This window comes from Rana temporaria, chromosome 4 (assembly GCF_905171775.1).
Source record: "Rana temporaria chromosome 4, aRanTem1.1, whole genome shotgun sequence".
Taxonomy (NCBI): Eukaryota; Metazoa; Chordata; class Amphibia; order Anura; family Ranidae; genus Rana; species Rana temporaria.
The window spans coordinates 452,637,566-452,660,692 of NC_053492.1; the positions used below are offsets into that span (position 1 = coordinate 452,637,566).

The 23,127-nt window shown below is 42.6% G+C and overlaps 1 protein-coding gene across 1 annotated transcript in view; it reads left to right on the top strand.

Moving 5' to 3' along the window:
- Window positions 1-23,127, top strand: part of MSH2 (mutS homolog 2) — a 199,693-nt gene that overhangs the window by 174,946 nt on the left and 1,620 nt on the right. The window contains exon 15 of the mRNA XM_040351583.1: window positions 18,199-18,371. Coding sequence (XP_040207517.1) covers window positions 18,199-18,371 — 173 coding nt within the window. The remainder of the gene's footprint in view (window positions 1-18,198; window positions 18,372-23,127) is intronic.

Sequence of the window (23,127 nt, forward strand, 5' to 3'; positions counted from 1 at the left end):
GCCCGCCAGGAAGAGTGCACGGCGCTATGCTAATAACAGCCAGGGAGACATTTCACGATCCCTGCAGCCGAGCATCGGGACAATGTCTCCCTGGATGTGATTAGCACAGCGCCGTGCACACTTCCTGGCGGTGTTCTATGCGAACACATCAGAGCTCATCCTTAGTCTCCGGTATGATGATCCCAAGCGCCTGGGGGGAAATGCCTGTCGAACTTGAGGTCCTGCAAGCTCCTCCCAGTCGTCGGGTACCGCAACATGGCAATTAGCCTCTGATCGGCCAAGATGGCTTGGCACATCAGTGTCCTGCCTCGTTATAAAGGGGGACAGAACATCCAATAGACTGTGGAAAACGGGATCCGTCATACGGAGAAAGTTCCTGAAGTCCTCCAGATTATTCTCCTGGATTTCCCTAAGCAGAGGCATATGAGAGAATTGGTCATGCTGGCGCAACCAATTCTTGGCCCATGAACTCCTCCTCGCCCTGTTCACGGCCACAGATGGAGCAACAATATGAACTGCAGAAGACGGCCCATACGCAGCTCGAGCATGAGAACGCGCCTCCAACATGGCTTCAAACCGGTCGGCTGGTCAGAACGCACTTGAAACAGAAAGCACCCCAAAGGCAGACCTGTAAAGAACGCACTTGAAAAAACAGATACGAGCGGACAGGAAGGCTCTGCAAAACAAAGGACCTGACTCCAAGCACTGAATGCCAAATACAACCCACAAGAACAAACTGAACCCGAGAATACGATCTGCAAAGCACGGAGACTGAAAAGCGCGAATCGGCTTTAACCAAACTTTCACTGACTCGCGGTAACACGGAATCCGCAAAATCAGAGGCAAGGGTGGCGCCAAAGGCTTTGGCCTTCCCCTTTTATAGTGCCGTCGTACGTGGTTTACGTGTCCGCGTTCTGACACGATCGGTTATTTAACCGATGGTGTGTAGGCGCGACGGACCATCAGTCGGCTTCATCGGATAACCTAGGACAACTGTCCTTCAGACCGTTTTCATCGGATGGACTGATCGTGTGTACGAGGCTTAAGATTTCCTCTTATTCTGAAAGCCTAAAAACCCAGTTATCGAATCTGAGGGATAAAACACAAAATAAAAGTTGGTAATAAACATTCAATTTTTTTCATTCTTTTTTTTTTTAACCTGGAAACAAAAAAACAATGGTTATATACCTGTAACAAGACATTAGCATATGAAACACAAATATACATTACATTACATTACATTACATAAACCGTGCACTTTTTAAAATGCCAAAAATTGTTGAGCTCAACTTTTCATTAATATGTATTACTTAATACATATTAATACCACGTGGCTTTTTGTTTTATGGTATACCAATAATTCCCCCCCAAAAAAATGTATTCACCATGGTGAGAAAAACATTTGTAACTCGTAATAAACCTTTTAACGGTACCATTTATCAACCAATCATTATACTCCATCACAACCTTTCACAGAACTCTCTGTAACAAAACAAAACACATTTTAGTAAAGGCACTTTTCAATGCTCTTAAAATAGAACAGACACTTTTCTTGGCTCAGGTCATTTGCATGTCGATACAATCCGTTTTACATTCTCACAGACCTGGTTGGAAAGAAAGGGGGGGGGGGGTCATTTGGGCTGTCAGCAGCTGAAAACACCCGACACAACATATATTGCATATCTCCCCCCCCCCCCCCCCACACACACACACACACATTTACACACTTAGCTAGGTCAAATATGACCTCTAGACCTCGCACAGATCAGCATGTCATACTTAAACCCATAACCTCTGTTTTGTAAGGTTTCTCCTCATCCCCCTGTTACTGGGGATGTGGACCACCATTTTAGTGGTTGTCCCTGCTTGTCCCTATTAAAAATACTCACCTCATCAGTTCTGTTATTCTACCATCCCTGCACTCCAAGCATCTCTTTACCTTTTTTTAAAATACCGTTTCCAGTCCAGCGATCCCCAACATTTATTTCACCACCCAAGATCCATATTTATCTATCATTTCTTCCTTCGGGTAAGTGGTTAGACTCCCTATTTGAAGTGATCTGATTTCCCATCCGTTACGGACGAAGGACCTTGAGCTGATCCCGCAAACCTCTTATAGGTCGCTTATTTCAAAGCTAGCTACACTTTGACCAATGATTGGGTTAACAGGGATTGCACCTGTCACCTTTACTTATTTATTTTTTCACTACTTGCCAGAACAATCCATGTACTGATTATAGTCCTTCAAAAAAATTAGCCCGGATATTTTCCAAACTAGATTGGAAAGTCCACGGGGGATTAAACTAAGTATTCTAAAAGAAATGTTTACTGTACCACAGGGCTTCCCAAGCGTTAAGCTTGATTAGATTGCTTGTAGTGCAGGAGGCAATTTTAACTGACGCCCACCTAATTACACTATGATTTTTTAGCAGTTACAATATAGCCAGTGTTTACAGATTTAATTACCACGCTTATAATCCCCAGTTAGTAGTTTACACAGAGAAATAGATTCACATACATCCAGATAATTCAGTTTCCACTGATGCCATTTGCCATGTGACTTTGGACACAGTCGCATTACAAATCGCAGCCCATTGATTTCAATAGCACCCATGCCAATCTATGTGGCTCAAAGCTGCAGCGACTGATAAGGTACCTGCACCACAGTTGCACTAAAGCTACGTCTCAAAATCGCACCCTGAATCAGGCGACATTGGAGTTGCACCAGTGGAAACGCATCCCAAAAGCATAGGTGTGTTTCACTCCCAAAGATTGGCCTAATCTCATTCAAAGGGTTAACTGAAATTGCTTTTTGGCAGAGAGGCACACTGTCTAAGATTCCAAACAGAATCCTTATTATTCGCACTGACACCCTGCTGCAATTTAATTTTATATATCTACATTATTAAAAATCAGTCTCCTCAACATATTCGCATAGACAAAAAGTAAAAAGTTAAGTTCTGAAAAGTTAGTTTGTTAGGTAGTCAGACAGGTTAAAACAAAAGACTTAAACCAGCTCTATCTACCATACAAGAAATAATATTCATCCAAACTTTAAACTTTCCTCACACACGGGCACCAAAATGTCATGGAAATATTTATACCGCACTTAAATACCGGTAATTAAAATAAGCGATTAAAACCTTTTTGTTTATATAAAAATTAAATCAAAGAATAGCGGTGCGACAAAGAGAAAAGGATTACATTTATTGATACAGAGAAGAAACTTGTATTACTCAATATTCGTGACTATAACATAACAGATACCACCTTTAAAACCAAGATAATACCCATGTTCCACAATAATACACATAGGAATATTGCTTTAACGGACACATCAGTATATCAAGACAAGTTGTAGGAAAGGAAAAATGACAGAGATGAAGAAATTATTAGAAAATGATTAGAAATGACCAAATATCCCTAGGTCATGTTACAGGTATAGTGTTGCCAGATTACAAGGATAACTAAGGCCTAACTCAGATATGGTTACAATGGACATCCAGACTCCTAGTATACTCTTAGGCAAAATCTTAAGATAGAAGGGGGGGGAGAGAGGGAGGGGGAGGGAATACATTTACGTCACCATGTCTAGGTCAGGTCATCATCTCCAGGGAAAAGGGCTGAGCTATGGGCTGCATTCTGATATATATATATATATATATAAATACCTTTGTAAAAACCCCCACCCCTCCTCAACCCCCCTTAGGAATACAAAGGATGGATGGGTTTGCCTAGTCCCTCACATAAGCCAGGACACAGTTCTTCCAGTCCCTTTGTCACTTCCTACCTCCTTTTGAACGAACATCCATATGCCAACAAATGGTCAGATAAGAACCTTTTGTCAGATGAAATTCCACAGCTAGGTATGATGTTAATTCTAAACATGTTCTGACACTATAGAGTCATTGAAAGATAAATTTAAGTGCCATTAATAATAAAGTCTTGTAAAAAAAAACATACACATCTTCTTTTAAGTACGGATTTGAAAAATCTCTACCACAAGTCAATTATTACAAATCCGAATTTTGACACAAAGATGCGTCACAACCACCATACTCCAGTGTTTGGTTTCTTTTTTAACTCCATTTTCCTTAGCAACAATATGGAGGTTTTTCTTTATGAATTTGCAGCAGCTATAGCCAAATACTCAAACTATTACAAGAGCTATGTGAATTTGTCAGAAACCACAATGTAAATGTCAGAAGGGTTTCATGAATTTGATGCATAGCTCCCGACTACAGCCACACTGCCAGAAATGTGTCATAAATGCCTTATCTAATCACCCCCCCAATGTCAGCTGTTCCCGATGCTGCTTCTTACAATCTTTTTCTATATTTGAGGATCAGTCATTGCTGTAAAAGTACAGAACCTTCATTTAGAAGCGACCATAAAAGTTGGTTGCAGTGGCAAACTTTTATTGCTAAATGTATTCAAAGCAGGTCTTCATCTGTATCTGAGAACCACAAACAAATAACTCTGTTTACCATATATACTCAAGTATAAGCCGACTTTTCCTGCACATTTTTTTTATGCTAAAAATGCCCCCCTCGGCTTATACTCGAGTCTCCCGCTGTGTCATGCAGAATTAACTGCAGTCGGTGACCGTCTACTGTAGCAAAGCCCTGCCTAATCCTCGTCCGTGATAGATGGAACACTGAACACTGACTCACTACTGGGAAACTGAATCAGTGTTCTGTCTATCGAGGAGGAGTCGGCGCAGGGCTTTGTTACAGTGGATGGCCACTGACTGCAGTTAAAGTGGTTGTAAACCCTTACAGACCACTTTAACCTACAGGTAAGCATAGATTAAGGTTTACCTGTAGGTCCAAGAAATATCTCCTTGACCTACACGGTTAAGGAGATATTTTCCAAAAAAGGGGCACGATTTCTACAGCGCAGGCGCACCGAGCAATGCCGTTGGTGAAGGCGATCGTGCCGTCACTAGCGGCTCCCGCGCACATGCGCAAGAGTGACGTCATCGTTGCTCTGGCCAGTCACAGCGCCAGAGCAGTGATACCCGGAACTCACTCCGGGAGAGGTGGAGGAGGACCGCTTCGTGGGCTTCGATCTCAGGTAAGTAATTCATAATGAGCAAGTATGCTATGCATACTTGCTCATTATGCCTTTTTCTTGCAGGGTTTTTTTTTTTTTTGCGTATTTTTTTTTAATAGGGTTTATGACTCTTTAAGACTGCATGACACAGCGGGAGTTTGGGTACATGAAGCATGCAGATGGGCACAGTGAGGATGCAGATGGGCGTTGTTGAATCTCTTTTCCACTTACAATAGCTGCTGCATTTCCCATCCTAGGCTTATGCTCGAGTCAATACGTTTTGCCAGTTTTTTGTGGTAAAATTGGGTGCCTCGGCTTATATTCGGGTCGGCTTATACGGTAATTCATTTTTAATATTCAAAGCAAAATCCCCTATCCATGTCTGCTTTATTTTGTTACGAAATCATTTTGAAAAACACCCCGTTGCATTTTTGGCTGTGGCCATCTTGAGCAAGGGCAGATGATTCATGTAGCATTTACTTTCTGGAATCCATCTGCCTTTAGAGCAAGTATACATGCAGGAGAGTGTGTTAAGCTGAGAAAGCCCCCCCTCGTCTCCTTTCCTGAAGACGCCTGTGATGGATGACATCATTTGCTTAGGCAAGAAACCAGAAAGTAACTGAAGAAATGTAAAAAAAAGTGTGCAGCAGTGTACATAAGGCCTTAAACCTGAGTCTATGCAGGAATCTGATTTTTTTTTTTTTTTGTGTAGCACTACCCCCCAAGGAGCTGCTGAATATTTTTGGGTGGCATGTTACCTCTATCTTCCCGTCGTCCAGGGTGAAGTAAAAGTCTGAAGGATTTCAATATCCACACAATGCACTTCTTTCTGTTGAAGTTCTACAAATAAATCCCAGAAAAAGAAGTTGGAAGGAGTGGAAAGGTAGATGGGTTCAGGTGTATATTCACAAATAGGAAACAGTCTTGCTTCCAGCAACCAGTTCTCATCGCCACTCTAGCCTGAGTGGGTATTGCTCACCCGGATAGGTCCCTCTCACTGGCCTAGCAGCCGGGATGGCGCACGGAATAAAGTACAGTCTCTGCCACAGACCTTTCTTTATAAGGAGTCACTTTTGGTCCAGAATCCCCTGCCACAGGATTCAGCACCTGGAACTCTCCAGCTTGGCTTCAGTAAAACTTTAGACCGACTGTCAAGCCTCTTGTGCATCCTTCGATGACGTTTCCAGGCCTTCTCCCAAGATACGAGCTCTTGCATGGTCCTCTCCAGGATAGGTCCTCCCCTGGCTTCCTTCATCAAGTGGCTTCCTCCCATAGGATGGACAGCACAGGATCACCTCTAAAAAAAATAGCAGGCCCCAGTCTGACTACTGGGCCTATTATGCAAAGCCACGACCCCAGACCAACGTAGTCCCGGAAGCCAGAACACACACCTCAGGCCAGGCGGGGCGCGAACGACGAACAAACACCAATGGCGTCTGTTCCTTAAGTACCCCTCCCCAGCATGCACAGGGAGGCAACCACACCCACTGATTCACTGCCGAGGGGGACACCCAATACACCCTGACTTTGCTGCTGCCACCACCCTTGGCCTGGAGTGGTAATGCCACCCCTAGGCAAACAATGGTGGGAACTCCCAGCACAGCTATGGCTGGAACAGAGCCTAAATTTGCCATTAATTACTAGTCTTAGCCAAATAACAGCTCGGACCCCCACTAAATTTACAGCAGCGCCTGTTTGACAGGAGCAGGCCGCTACATTTGTTTTAAATGAAAATTTCTTATACCTTTTTATTAAAGATTTTGTTTTCCACTTTTATGTAGCTTTACTTGCATTGTCTGAGCCTGACAATTTAGCTTGAGTGTCGGAGGATGTGAAGGTGATCTGAATGCATTCCAGTCGGTGTCCATTGTTTTCCGAGACGGCTGACACTTGCTTTTCTTGCCAACATCACCCGATGTTAACCTGTGTGTTTGTGTACCTATTGTTCTTAAGGCCTATTGTTCAGTGACTGGATCGCTTGTATACGGACAGCTACATTCCACAGTCTGTATATAGACAAATAAACCTTATGAATACCTGCAATAAAATTGTTTTCCCATAAATACGCACATCTGCTCTCCCTCGCCATGCAATGCCTGGATAGAACTGACGAGTGGAGAGGTTGGATGGAGATGTGAAAGGAAGCAGAGTAGAAGCTTCAAGCTGTGACTCTGCGCGAGAGTAGCAATAGAGATCCGTACAAGGTTTCTTGTGCCCTTTACAACAATAAAAGGTTGACTCCATCTGGGATCACTCACCGACTAGACTCTCAGTCCTGTCACAGTCCTATCTAAAATTTATGAGCCAGGTGACTGTCATCTGCTGTGTTGTGGATACCTTTACATTTCAACACACGATGTGAGAACTTTATACCTTCAGGCGACATTCACATTTAAACAGGTTGTAGTACTGCATGATAAAATCTTGCTGCAGCAATTTGTTTCCTACATATGGATTGATAACCCATGTTAAAGTGTTACTAAACCCAGGACTCTGCATTCACTATATCTGGTCTCCCACAGTACACAGCACATGGAAATGCAATTATTTTTGTAAATATAAAATGCTAAATACCTTTTCTCATCAGCCTTATAGCAGTCTTGTGACTTCTATTAGTATCTCGTTAAAGCTTGTAGGAGGAGTTTTTATTCTCCTACGATTATCCTGTGAGAATAAAGGACCCCTGACCCTCTGTCTGGGCAGTGCTAATTGTCTCTGTGCTGATCACATGCACTCTCTCCAAAAGGGGAAAAAAACTCTAGTAGAGATGCACGATTCTGGCCAAAATGAGAATAACATTTTTTTTGCTTAGAATAAAGATCGCGATTCTCTCGCGTTTCTTGCGGCGTAAAATCTTTCACATTATACAAAAAAAAATTTGGTTAGTTATTTTTTAAATTCATTAAAGTAGTTTTATTCCCAAAAAATTGCATTTGAAACACCGCTGCGCAAATACAGTGTGACATAAAATATTGCAACAACCACCAATTTATTCTCTAGGGTCTCTACTAAAAAAAATATAATGTTTGGGGGTTCGAAGTAATTTTCTTGCAAAAAAATAAAAAATATTTTAACTTGAAATCTGTCAGAAAAAGGTTTAGTGTTTAAGTGGTTAAACTTTCCTAATTTACATACAGAAGTCTATTCCTTTTGATGTAAAAGACAAATTGATACAATGTTTAGACTTGGTTCCACTAAAATGAAAAACATTTGTAAACAAAACGCTGCTAAATGCGAGTTGGTGTGTTTGGTGCTTGAAATGCCTCTAAACACAGCTTCTGAACGCATTTATTTGGGTCCCAAAAAAATCCTCTAAACTCGACTGCCTAGAAACAACTATAAACGACCCTGTGTACATGTACTGATAAGATAACATTGAGGAGAGTTCAGGAGCAGTTGAAAAAAATGCCCAACTGCTCCTAAACATCTGTTTACCAGCAGCAGTGTACATGAGGCCTTATTGTGATTGCTACGCACCCAAGACATCGGATTTTTCATTCATTCATTATAATTCGTCACAGTGGCACGTGGTGGGCAGAAAGTGATTCCTAAAATTTAAATTTCATGGAAAAATAGCTCTAAGCATTGGCAAACGAGCACCAATCATGTCGGGGATTATACAAAATCCCACACACTCGCATTTTTTGTGGATTCTGAGGGCTGCCTGGGGGGGGGGTTGGGAGCACCGCTGATCAGAGGGCAAGAGAGGAGACCTGCCGCTGGATGATCAGAGCAGGGAACATCACAGCTTTAATTTCAATAGCTGTGTGTACCCCCGTCATGCATGGTCACGTAAGTCCCTCCTCTCTTTTTCTTTGACTCTGATAGATCAAAGGACGTGTGACATGTATCAAAGTTCCCCGGGCAAGGGGAGGGGCTTATGTGAAGGCGCACGGCGGGGGAACACACAGCTATTGAAATGAAAGCTATGATGTTCCCTGCTCTGATCATCCAGTGGCGGCTCTCCTCTCTTCCCCTCCACATGTAGTGTTGCATATGGGACACAGGCTGCATGGTGGCACAGGCAGGCTGCATTGGCGGGCACGGATGAAGAAATTAATATTTTTATAACTTTAATTGCATAAAACATTAAAGTGTAATTTCATGAGATGATTTATGGGGGCGGGGCATGGTAGGGGTTGGGCGGGGCAACCGGTGGCAAGTAACCCTTGAGGCCTGGCTAGTAGCTCAGGACTTGAGATTTTGAGCCCTGTATGTTTCTTTCTCATCCTTTAAATGGACACAAAGTATTAAACCTTCAAGTTTGTTTCCATCTACAGGAGGATTGGACACTGGCAAAAAAACTAAACAAAAAGCTAAGCCAGTTCAGGGTAAAATCCCTCCTACTACGAACATGCCTTAGGCTGGCAATGTATGGCAATCCTTAGCTTTTACTTGTGTCCTAGGAGAATGGACATCTTTTATTTAACTCTGCTGTTGTAAAGACCAACTATTTTACGAATACTTTTTTCTGCAATCTAGATTTTTTTTTTTAGAACACTGTTGGAAGCTCCCCCTCTAATCGGGAGCTATCTGGTACAGTTATCCTGGCCTGGCATTTGGACTCTACCACACCCCAGTATTGGATGCTGCAAGTAACAGCTTGGTTAAGTTGGCTGCAGAGTGCTTTTTCGGGTACAAAGCCACTGGCATTGCCTCTGTTCTTGTCCTGTCTTTGAAGAATTTTAGTGAGTAGGCTAATTGACCTGAGCCCTCTGAGTTTCCCTCATTTATGTTGATTGCTGGGATCCATCATTACCCATTTTCCATTAGTTTTGCTGTGACAGAGCTTAATGCTCTGGGAGTGCTGAAGTCATCTCTTGGGTGTAGTGTTGTGCATGTGCACTCTGTGTACGCTTTCCCACCATGCAACAATCAAATAATCTTTCTGCTGCTGCACGTGCTTGCAAAGAGCCATGTAGTACTTTGATCCTTTCCTGCCTACAGTGACTTTGATCGTGACATATACAGTGTTTAGTGCTATCAGTGTACGCAGTGCTTTACACCCATATTATACATTCACATCAGTCCCTGCCCTCAAGGAGCTTACAATCTAAGGTCCCTAACTCACATTCATACATACACATATAAGGGCCAATTTGTTAAAAAAATAATTACAAACATGTTATACTTGCGTGCTCCGGTCCTCCCCTTCTCTGGTCCCTCACCGGCGCTCTTGGCCCTCTTCTCATGGCAAGTGCCCCCACAGCAAACCGCTTGCAATGGGGGCACCCAAGCAGGCTAGTTTCTGAACCAGGGCTCTGCAGGTCCATTCGCGCACACAGCCTGCGGCTTAGCCTCACCCCACTCTCTCTCTCTCTCATTAGTTCACTGGCTGTGATTGACAGAAGCGGGAGCCAATGGCCCTCGCTATTCTCAAACAATGAGGGAAAGTCCCCGGAAAGCCGAGGCTCTCTTGCACATCACTGGGTCGAGATGGGGTTACGGTAAGTATTGGGGGAGGGGGGGGGGGCTGCTGCACAGTTTTTATTACCTTCATGCATAGAACGCATCGAGCCTTTAGAACCACTTTAACCTACAAGCATGTCTTTGAAGAGTGGGAGGAAACTGGAGTACCCGGAGGAAACCCGCACAGGGAGAACATCCAAACTCCAGGCAGGTGATGCCGTGGTTGGGATTCAAACAGATTACTTTTTTGTCATTCTGGGTTCTGTTTTTTTTTTTTAACCATTTCTGCCTGGCTAAGACAGACAAGCGCCTTTTGGGCCGGCCATACGTGGGTCAAATTCCGAAAATTTTCTTTCGAAAAACCATTTCACACCATTAGTGGGCCACAGCAAAGGCCGATTTTCGTACAGTCTTTGAATTTGATTGAAAAACAAATGATTTTCTAATCCATGATGGGAGAATTGTGTGAGAAATTTATTCGAAAAAAATCCTCATGAGCACGAGAAGAAGAAAAATCACAGAAAGAAAAGAATTCACGGAAAGAAAAGATTTCCAGTCACAAATTTATTTTCTGTAACATGAGGTCAAATTGGAGGCTTGGTTTGTCGAATTTAGAAATCAATGGTGGCACCATCGGATCACAACGCATAAAGTTTCAGATTTTTTTAAAGAAAAAAAGCATGTAGCATAAGGCTTTTTTTTTTTTTTTTTTTTTTAGCCATTTGTTTCCTAGATTTGTCAGGCTGCCACCTGTTCTTTTGTTCTTCCTAATTTTTCTGGTACTATCTTTTTTATTAAAAAAAAATTTTTTTGTCGAAGTACTGCAATAATCCCACGCAGGGGATATAAACAATAAGCATGACATGGCACAACTGAAAAGTGCACATTAAAAGCATATTCGATATGGGAATTGTCAAACATCTACAGCCCTCTGACCTAAGGTAACTGAGCATTATTGCTCAGAAGGTAAGGCGTGGAGTAATCCACCAAAATGTGGAAGGTAAAACTAAAATCGGGGTCATACAGACAAAACTAGAAAAACATGAATGAAAACAAATGGGAGAAGAAAGCGTGAAAGAGAGAGAGAGAGAGGGGAAAAAGGAGAAGGGGGGAGAAAAGGGGCCAGATGCCGAAAAAAGGAACATACATAATGAGAAGGAAAAACGGAGGAAAAGAAAAGCAGAACATGGAAAGTGGGTAGAAAAAGGGTACCCCCAGGTCGGGAGGGTGGAGGTGGTCAATTTGTGAGGCCTAGACTGGTCGGATGCAAAGTGGGAAGAGCGTAGGACCACCACGAGCCCCAAACCTTGAGGAACTTGGCGGATGCTTCCTAATTTTTACCGGGTGGAAGTTTCATCCTCATCTGATGCCAGTTTATGGCATAAGTTCCCTCACACAGATCTCCTGTTGCCAGTTTTTTTTTTTTGCTCTTTTGCCCAGCCCTCAGTTGGACCGCTTTTTGGTGTCCTGAAGACTTAAGATTTCCCGTGCCGCCTCCATGAACAAAAAAGAAAATAGGATTTGTTCTTGGATTTTATGGCAAATGCAAAAATTCAAGTTTAAGACTTCTCACGTCCCTTAATGGACTCTAAGTAAAGTATTTTACAGTACAGTGAAACCTTGGATTACGAGCATAATCCGTTCCAAGAGAATGCTCATATTTCAAAGTACTCGCATATCAAAGCAATTTTCCCCATTGAAGTCAATAATTTGTTCCGCATTGCCTTCAATGGCATGCAATACCGCATGCGGCCAGAGGCAGGGGGCACTGGAGAGCCTCGGAAATGTCCGAAAATGCTCGAGGACACATTCGGCTGACCTCGGAAAGACTTTGTTCCTCAGATCTACTGAGGTCAGTCGAGCTGTCTTAGGGCCTTTTCGTGCATTTCCGAACGGCGACGTTCAGCTCTGCTCGGTTCCGGTGCCCCCCCCCCCCCACCTCAAGCCAAATGTGGTACTACAGGGTCTATTCGCTTGAATTCTGCTCATTTTAAGAGACAACACTCGCAAACAGAGTCAGAATTCTTTAAAAAAAAGTTGCTAGTCTTTCAAAAAGCTTGTTAACCGAGTTACTCGTAAACCGAGGTGCCACTGTAGGTACACAAATCCTATTGGTCATAGATGACTTGTTTTCTCATTAAATGCAGTTTCTTTGACATCTTGACATGGCCAGCACTTAGTAAGGACCAGCACTGTGCAGTTTCTCCTAGAACTGGCCACAGGGACACATTGTTGTGGATCAATGCAGAATAACTGCTTTGCTGCAGGCACTGTATACACAAATGAACCTATAGTCTTGAAGAAGAGAATGGAATCCTACCAAATACATATGGGAAATAATCCTTTTATGAGGATAGGTCTCAGGTCTGCTGTAATTCTGGAGATGATTTTGATAATTTAGTGTTCTACTGCTGCTTAGCTGGCCATGTAATTAAATGTCACTGGATTATAGCCTATGGCTCATGGTATAATCGGGTGTAAACTGGCTTTATAGAGTCTTCTTTATAGCAATCTCGACCTCAGGAGAGACATAAAATACACCTAGATTAGTTTGTGCTTTTCATCAAATTTTATCTCTACAGAAATCCTTACTAAAGAACACATGCACTATACATTTAGGTGTTTGCCTATTAACCTTTAAAGTAATCCTGTCATGGGAGGATGATGGAAATGTTGGTTGCCTGGCCATTATGCTGTTTGGCTTCAGTGCTTTAAAAGTTACTGACTTGTAAGAAGTATACAGATGAGTAGTGTCCGAGAAAATGTAGAAGTCTTTATAATAATATGAATACATGGCCAGAGTCTGTTAGAAAGTATAACATACAGGGGCCAGTATGACTAGAAAAGGGCGTCTTCTGTGTTTTTCTTATGACGGGTTCCCTTTAGCTCTTTAAAATTGCCCATAGAGCCATATAGGGTAAGATGGATGCACCATTTGAGGTGTCCCTTTAGCTTTTATGAGGATACAAAGATAAAAATCTGTAGTATCATGCCAAAAATAATGCTAATGTTACCCAGAAAAACCTCCAGTGTGGCAATTCGATGTGTGAAATACTTTAAACCTAAACTATTACATTGAAAACTACTGATCTGACTTTGAGGAGCAGCAGAAGGCGGGCTGCATGTTTCCCCATAAGTGCCAAGAAAGTGATGATGCCGGCCATACACGGTTCAAATTGTTGATGAGCAGGCTTGAATATGCCAAATTGAGCAATCGGCTTGGGTACAACCAGCCTACCGGATTCTCCTATGATTTATCGCTAGAGACAATCGTGGTCTTCTCCTGCAGAGGATGGCCCCCCCCCCCCCGGGAGAAGACAATTGCCTGGCAGGAGGGATTATCGCATCAGCACTGTCAGTGTTGATGGAGGAATCAAGCTAATTGCTTTCCTGCAACCCATTAGTGGTGCAACGGATCGTCACCGATCCGTGATCCGAACGGGTCTCCCTGTTCAGATCGGCACACCACGCGATCCGCGGAGCGCTCCGCAGCCATGGCCATAGGAAGGTCCCTGGCTTTGGCCTAGCTCTGGAGCGGCGGCCATCTTGGTACACCCGGTAGCAGTTGTCTCGTCAGGAAGTAACGTTTCGTCGCCGCCATCTTGCTCCACCCCACACTCCTACACAGTAATGATAGTGAGAAGGGGCAAGCGGACATCTTGTTACACCCAATGGTGTTTTAGATTTCACAGTTCTTTTCAACACAACAGAGCTTATATGCTTAAATACAGTATTTGGAAATCCAACAGACTGTTTACATGTTAAAATTTAAAAGCAGCAGCAAACCTGCTGACCTTACATGGTTGCTAATGTGACAGAACACCTCTGATTTTCAAATTTAATTAAATGTGAAAATCAGAGGTGTTCTGTCAATTTAGCAACCATGTAAGGTCAGCAGGTTTGCTGCTGCTTTTAAAATTTAACATGTAAACAGTCTGTCAGATTTACATATACTGTATTTTAAACACATAAGCTCTGTTTTGTGTTGAAAATAACACTGAAATCGAAACCTCCGGTGGGTATAACAAGATTTGTATGATCCGATTCCGTGACTCTGATCCGAGGATCGATACGATCAGTGAGTTTTTTGATCCGTTGCACCCCTACAACCCATGGTCTAGAGGTGCTGGCGTGTGATTAGCTGATTAGCAATTTGCGTTGCTAACCAAGGGAACAGGTGTACCTAGTAAAGTTGCCGGTGAGTGTATACATCACAGTCTCTAAAAGATAGAACTGGCACTAAGGCCTCATGCACATTGGACGTAAAAAAAACGCCAGTAGTATTGCAGTGAGTTTTTCAAAGTTTTTGCAACATTTTTCCACATTGGCGTTTTTGGAATCTTCTTTTTTTTTTTTTTTTCTCTCCTTTTTTTAAAGAAATTTTTTCTTTTCAATGTAAAAAAACGCTGGCGAACAATGTTTTTGAGCGTTAATCAGCGTTGGAGCGTTTTTACAGCTGAAAAACGTGTCTCAGAACCCACTAGTTTTTTTTTTTTTTTATTATTATTATTATTTTACAGATCAAAAACACCACTGCTCAAATGGCCTGTGTACATGGACACATAGGATAACATGGACCGTTTAATGACTGTAGAACAAAAATGTCTACAGACAAAAACAGATGCTGTAAAAAAGTCAAACATCCATGTGTGCATGAGGCCTTATACTTAAAGGGGTTGTAAAGGTTCAGGGTTTAAAAAATAAATACAAAATTCATACTTGCCTCCTCTGTGCAGTTGGTTTTGCACAGAGTGGCCCTAATCCTCCTCTTCTGGGGTCCCTCAGACGGCGCTCTTGTCTCCTCCTCTTCTCGAGTTCCCGTCGGAGAATCGCTCTCCTTCGTGGTCAACCCGTGCGGGGCGTGCTTCAGTGTCCGGCTTCTGCATCTATTCACACAAAAAGCGGACTCGGCCCCAGTCACCGCGTAATTAAATTTGATTGACAGCAGCGGGAGCCAATGGCTGCGCTGCTATTAATCTATCCAATCGAGACACCGGCCGGAGCTGGTGTGCTTGTTCCCCTCGTGGGAAACACAGGGCTCAGGTAATGGGGGCTCGGGGGGGGCTGCTGAGTGACAGAATGTTTTTTCACCTTAACGCATTAAGGTGAAAAAACGAGGGTTTACAAGCCTTTTAAAGTTAAATATTACAACCAGCTCTCTCCCTCCTTCTTTTTTTTTTTATCACAACATATTGGAAGAGATTGTGCTTGGTAGTGGATGCTACAAAGCACAACTATTAGAAATTGGAATGCAATGTTCAGGCCGTCCTTCTGATTTCTCTGTGAAGTCACTGCATTGTAGAGGTAATTGTACTCTGCGGAATCCACGGGTCAGCGCACATCTTTTTTTTGATTGTAGTGAGCATAGAAACACAATGCCTTAACTGTTTAGGTTTAAAAAGAATTTATAGGAGTTTTGTGCATAATTTCTTTTCTTTCTGATGGTCATAATTAACCACTTCAGTCCCAAAAGGTTTACCCCCTTAATGACCAGGCCATTTTTGCGATACGGCACTGCGTTGCTTTTACGGACAATTGCGCGGTCGTGCAAACAAAATTGACGTCCTTTTTCCCCCCACAAACAGAGCTTTCTTTTGGTGGTTTTTGATCACCTCTGCATTTAATTTTTTTTTAACTATACACTAAAAAATATACAATTCAGAATTTTTTTGCTATAATAAATATTCCAATTTATTTTTTTATAAAACAAATTTCTTCATCAGTTTAGGCCGATGTGTGTTCATATTTTTGGTAAAAAAAAAATATCAAGTGTATATTGGTTTGCGCAAATGTTATAGCGTCTACAAAATAGGGCATAGATTTATGGCTTTTTTTTTTTTTTACTAGTAATGGCGGTTATCTGCAATTTTTATCGGGACTGCGGTGGACAGATCAGGCACTTTTGATTCTTTTTTGGGACCAGTGACATTTATACAGCGATCAGTGCTAAAAATAGCCACTGATTACTGTACAAATGTCACTGGCAGGGAAGGGGTTAACACTAGGGGGGGCGATCAAGGGGTTAAATGTGTGTCCTAGGGAGTGTTTCTATCTGTGGGGGATATGACTGCATGGGGGAGGAGACCGATCGTTGTTCCTAAGCAGTAGGAACAACAGATCAGTCTCCTCACCCCTTTTAGAACGGAGATCTGTCTATTTTCATTGACGGACCTCTGTTCTGTCTCTCTCGGGAGCGATCGAGGGTGCCCGGCGGACATCGAGCCCCCTAGTGCTCTTAAAGCAGCTGACGTACAGCTATGATTGCTTGCCCAGGGGGGCCAACCTGCCACAGTATAACTGCGTGGCTGGTCCTCAAGTGGTTGGAAAAAAAATAAAGGAATTTTTTAAATGAAATAAATATGACTATTGTGTATTGGGGCTCGTTTACCCATGTGTACCCACTGAACGATCCACGATGGACTGCTCTTCAGAGGGCATTTAACAGGTGGGGGAAAAGGCGTTATAAGGTGGTGAAGAGGTATTATGTTGTGGTGTGTCTCTATTCAGGTGAAAGGGTCGGCCTTGGCAGGTGGTACGGCCCGCTGAGCGTGCCGGCGAGATACAAGAAAATTGTACAATGTATGGCCAACTTAAACAAGGCCTTAATGGGTTCTATACATAATTCATCATGATTACTTTACAGATTTGCTAAAAGAAGACTGTTTAGAGAATTCTGAGTAACCACAACATTGACTTTTCCCTTATCAGACAGCCAAGCCCAAGGTTTTATCAAAGAGCTGCAAATCGAGCTGCTCTGCTAAGCTGTGTTTTCGCTTTATCCCTTTCTCGCCTAAGCCTAGTTCTGACATTTGTTGCTTCCATTTGATCCGTATTTTTTGTTAGAAAATTACTTTGAACCCCCAAACATATATGATTTTTTTATTTTTTAGCAGAGACCCTAGAGCGGGGATATGCAATTAGCAGACCTCCAGCTGTTGCAGAACTACAATTCCCATGAGGCATAGCAAGACTCTGACAGCCACAAGCATAACACCAGAGTCAGAAGCATGATGGGACTTGTAGTTTTGCAACAGCTGGAGGTCCGCTAATTGCATATCCCTGCCCTAGAGAATAAAATGCTGATCATTGCAATATTTTATGTTGTGCGGTATATGCGCAGTGGTCTGTCAAACGCAGATTTTTTGGGAAGAGACACTTTCATGCATTTAAAAAAAAAACTAAACAGTAGAGTTAGCCCAATTTTTTGTATAATGTGAAAGCTGATGTTATGCCGAGTAAATGGATACCCAACATGTCATGCTTTGAAATTGTGCACACTCATGGAATGGTGACAAATTACGGTACCTAAAAATCTCCATAGGCGACTTAAAAAAAAAAGTTACCTGTTTAGAGTTACAGAGGGGGGTCTTTTGCTAGAATTATTGCTCTCACTCTGACGATCGTGGCAATACCTCACATGTGGTTTGAACACCGTTTACATTTGGGGATGTGACTTGCGTATGCTTTTTTTTTTTTTTGCTGCGCGAGCATGCAGGGACGGGGTCACTTTAAAATTATACATTTTATATATATATATATATATATAAAAGTGTGTGTGTGTGTGTGTGTATGTATGTGTGTATATATATATATATATATTCATTTTTTTCATTGTCCCTTCTAAAAGGGACAGAGAAACCTTATTTTAAAACTTTAAATTGTAATAAAGTAATCCTTAATATAAAACGGTTGCCTGTACAATATTCAGCATTTCCCCTCTTCGTTATCCTACAGGTGTCTGCGATCAGAGCTTTGGAATACATGTAGCGGAGCTGGCTAACTTTCCGAAGCACGTAATCGAAAACGCCAAAGCAAAAGCATTAGAGTTGGAGGAATTCCAGTTCATTGGGGCTTCAACAGACTCTGAGGATGAACCAGCCTGCAAGAGGCGCTACCTAGAAAAAGAGGTTTGCCATTGTTTTTATTTACATATTGTATATCATCTGTTGTGTTATCTCCTTCTGTGAGGCTTGTTAAAGAGGCTGACCTCCTTCGTTGAGGCTTGTTAAAGAGGCTGACCTCCTTCTGTGAAAAAGGTGACGACTGATTCAAATCTATCCATCTGGTAACTGGTGTATATGCTCACACACATTCATACTTATACCACTTCCGCCCTCTATAACTTACAATATTCAAATGGCTCTCCTAGATCAGGCATATGCCGGTACAATTTAGGATTGGGTCTTCTGAGAAGCCTTCATCAGACCAAACTTATACTGCAATCCTCAATGTATAAATATATTTTACTGGAAAGTTCGTCTTAAGATCTTATCTTTATTACCCCATATACCAAAAAATAACTTGTCTTTTTCAAAACGAATAATCCCCACATATCCATCGCAAAGCAAAACTGCACTATTCCCTTTATTATTGGTAGAATATTTCCTGATGGTACTAGGGGTGCAACGGATCAGAAAATTCACGGTTCGGATCGTTCCTCGGATCAGAGTCACGGATCGGATCATTTCTCGGATCACCACCATATTTAGTCCCCATTGTAATGTCCACGTCACCCCCCCCCCCCCCACTGTAATGTCAACGTTATTCCCCCCCCCCCCCCCCCCCACCACTGTAATGTCCACGTCATCTCCCCCACCACTGTAATGTCCACGTCATCTCCCCCCCACTGTAATGTCCACGTCATCTCCCCCCCCCCCCCCCCCACTGTATAATAATTTTATTCAATACATAGAAATATACAAAAATGCAAAATATATATATATATATATATATATATATATATATATATATATATATATATATATATATATATTAAAATCTATAATTCAATTGATTTCATGGATACCAAATGGTCATCAACAAGCGGGATTGTAGTTAACTTGAGAGAACAAGATGATCGTGTATCCCTACATGTTTCGCGGGTTCCGCTTCCTCAGGGGAAAAACGACATCCATTTTTTAAATTTATAACTAAATCAAAAACATATAGAATAACATATTTACACCATATGGACACAATTTTATATAAATATAACATTATTGATGTAAAACATTTGAGAAAAGGTAAAAGACAATAGCAAGTGGTCCGAGCGTTCAACAAAAGACAGCGAAAACGTGCTTACCTACAAGCATCCGCAAAAACAGAATTGTTTTTAAAGCACTCTGTCTAACGCATAGATGTATCCATGGGAAGGCCCCCCTTTATCTATGCGAAAAAATAAAAGCTCAACCCCAATCGCGTTCTGCGATCCACCAACCAAAATCTGCTTCAGATACCGAAAGCCAGAAACAAGTCCAAGGGAGAAAGAAGATTTGCGGTTCAGGGTCCCAGACTATGGAACGCTTTACCAACCAGCATTCGGTTGGAGGAAAATCACTTAGCGTTCAGGAGAAAGATCAAAACTCATCTCTTTTGATATCAAAGGAGACAGGAACAACGAGCGCCCAGAGGCGATTTGGTTCGCATGTGCTGCGCTATATAAGTTTTTCATTCATTCATTCATTCAAAAATCAACGCTAGGCGACCCTCCGGGGCGTGAACTGGCTGGCGTACACCCTTGTGTGTGTTCAAGGGAAATTTCAAGGAAGGTCCCAACAAGACACTCTATAGGGGTTAATGCATGGGGTGACGAATTAGGAAGGTAGAATAAAATACATAGAATCTAGTCAGAATAGAGAAGTAGATGAAAGCTTTATAACAATGATAAATAGTTCATATCATGAACCATATAGATAGTGTTTTTGGATGTCTCAGAAAAAGAAAAACTTACTTCAAAAAATACACTGAAGAGCGAAAGGACGAATAGAGCAAAAACATGGTGGGCAGTTGATGTATTTTTAGGCGTCCATTATCCTAGGCATGCCAGGAGTTGGAAAGGAATAATTTGTGCATAGATTGCAAAACAAGCGACATTCAAATATTGTTTAATTGCCCAGTACCTCCATCAGGGGCAGATAAGGATCAAAGAAAAGGACAGAAAATAAAATATAAAAGGTAGAAAAATATAATAATAAATGAAAATAAATAAAAAATAATAATCAATAAATTGTAATAGCGCTTGAAAAACTTAATGACACTGAAAAAACTAAGATGGACAAGCCAGTGTTTAGACAATGGTTTGCAAGGCATGTGCTCAAAAGGTATATTAAAAGAGGCACAATGTAGCCAGGGAACAAAACAGAAAATAGCGCTGCTAGAGTTCATATAAAGCAAAAAAGAAAAAGGAAGAAAAAAGGTTTGCAAATGAAAATGGCTGAAAGAAAGCAAAAGTTTATGGAGAAAATGATTAAAGTCAATGGGGAATGCCTGCCGCAAAACTCAGTCCAATAAATGCTCTCACCGTCGCAGCAAGAAAGCCCACAGCTCCCTGCACACTCGGTGCAGTGTGAGCTGTTATATAGGCTGTCCTGACCCGGCGTCTGACGTCATGCGTCGCCGGGCGGGCAAATCACAACCCATCACACAGGCAAGCCCCGCCCCAGCATCGCATCAGACTACAGGAACCATCAGGCCATGCGTGTAGGATGACGGAAGGACAACCGTCATTGGTCATACTTCTACTGTGCAGCTCGTTTTGCACAGAGTGGTTCCAAATGCCGTTTTCTGGGGTCCCTGGCGTCTCTCCTGGCTCCTCCCCGCATCAGATAGCCCCCTCTGGGTAGCGCTTTCTCAAGGGGGTTACTTTGCCAGCACGCTCCCAAGTCCTGCATTCGGCGTCCATAGCTGCTGAATGCAGGACTCTGCCCGATGCCTGCGTCATTGGATTTGATTGACCGCAGCGGGATCCAATGGCAGCGCTGCTATCAATCTATCCAATAAAGAGCCGAGAACCCTGGAAAAAGACTGCGTTCTCGACGCAAGACTTTCCAGGGCTCAGGTAAGTAACGGGGGGGCTGGGGGGCCGGTAATGGGTGTTTTCTCACCTTAATGCATAGGATGCATTAAGGTGAAAAAACAGGAGGGTTTACAACCCTTCATGTATTAGATGACAAATAATGTAGTGTCACGTCCCAGGAATTCCTTTTTCTCAATTTTAAAGATGAGTCAGGATGTGGCCCAGAAGTTGATTGGCAGCATGTCAGGGGGCATTGCAGAGGTCTAGAAAAAGAAGGTTCAACCCTGCAAATATTGACTCTTTGCATAAACTTAATGTAATTGTCAATAAAAGCCTTTGGCACTTATGAAATGCTTGTAATTCTACTTCAGTATACCATAGTAACATCTGACAAAAATCTTAAAACACTGAGGCGGCAGACTTTATGAAAATTTATATTTGTCATTCTCAAAACTCTTGGCCACCACCGTAGTCTAAGGCCGTATTCAAGTCTATTTCCTGAAGCAGATGCCCTATCTCAGGCAACATCTTTAGCATGTTTGCAGTCTGACCATCTTCTGTAGTATTGCAGTTCCTGACCATCTTTTCTAACATGCCCATAGACTTTGGCAATCACCTCTTGCATGTTAGCAAGCTTTCTGTAGCAATACATTCAATAAATATTTTGTAAGGCTTTATGGTGATGTTAGGGCCACACTTGAGGCTCTTAAATTAAGAGAGTGGTCCACCACTGATCTACGTCTTTTTCTGCTGACTCACAATTGGCAAAAGTTAAAAAAACTGACCTCGGGGGGGATTTCTGGTCAAGTATAAAGTGGCCACCGATGGTCAGACACTGCCCTGAGAACTACAGGTGGAGAGATCTTTCTATTCAAAGGCCCCTTTCACACGGGATGGATCAGTAATGATCCGCCCCGTGAACCTCCGCTTGCTCAGCGGGGATCGCTCCGTTGATCCCCGCTGAGCCGGTGGATGACAGGGCGGTCCCCGAACACTATGCAGGGACCGCCCTGTCTTTTCTCCGCTCTCCCCTATGGGGGGATTGGATGAACACGGACTGTGTCTGTCCATGTCTGCCCATGTGAAAGAGCCTAATCCAGTTGGGCAGTAGCACCAATGCAATGCTGTCACATCTCATGCTCACTGTAGAAGTTCAAATCAAGGCTGAACTGCTGCAAGCTCTGTGCACCGTTCTCAGGTCCTTAGGCAGCCAATAAATTAGTCCGTTTTTTTCATTCAGCCAGTGGGTTGAATGAAAACTGACTTGATTCCCCTATCCACATGCTTGATGTGGATGGGGGGAATCCTCCCTGAAGAGCTATTGTATTCTGACATTGGGGAGGCTTCCACACGATTTAGAATACATTGATCAGCTTTGCAGGCAACCAGACAGGGTGGTTGTACAGAAGTCAATCCCTGCCCATACATGGATTGAAAGTTGGCCAGTTCCTGCTGAACCGCCCAAAATTTTGATCCATGTATGGCCAGCTTTTTCTGTACCAGATGACCGCTTCTAGGAGCTCATCCCACTTGGCATAGGTATCGAGGCAGAAAATGAATCCGCATTCTGTAGGCATCGCACCATAATGATTATTCAATATAACAGGCTTCATTCTGATCCTCGTAAGGCCTGGTTCACAGTGTGTGGACACGGCAACCCATATATTTAAAATGCCTCCTGAAAAGCAGGGAACAGGTTCCTGTTTCATTTTTGGAATCGCAACCTGCATAGGAATCACAAGTGTTCTGCGGTTTCCAGTGCATTTAGCGTGCCATTAGGATTAATGGAGCCTGCACACATCTCTTGCGTTTCTCTGTGCAGGTGGTTGTGGCTGCAAGAACAGGGTAAGGGTCACGCAACAGCAATT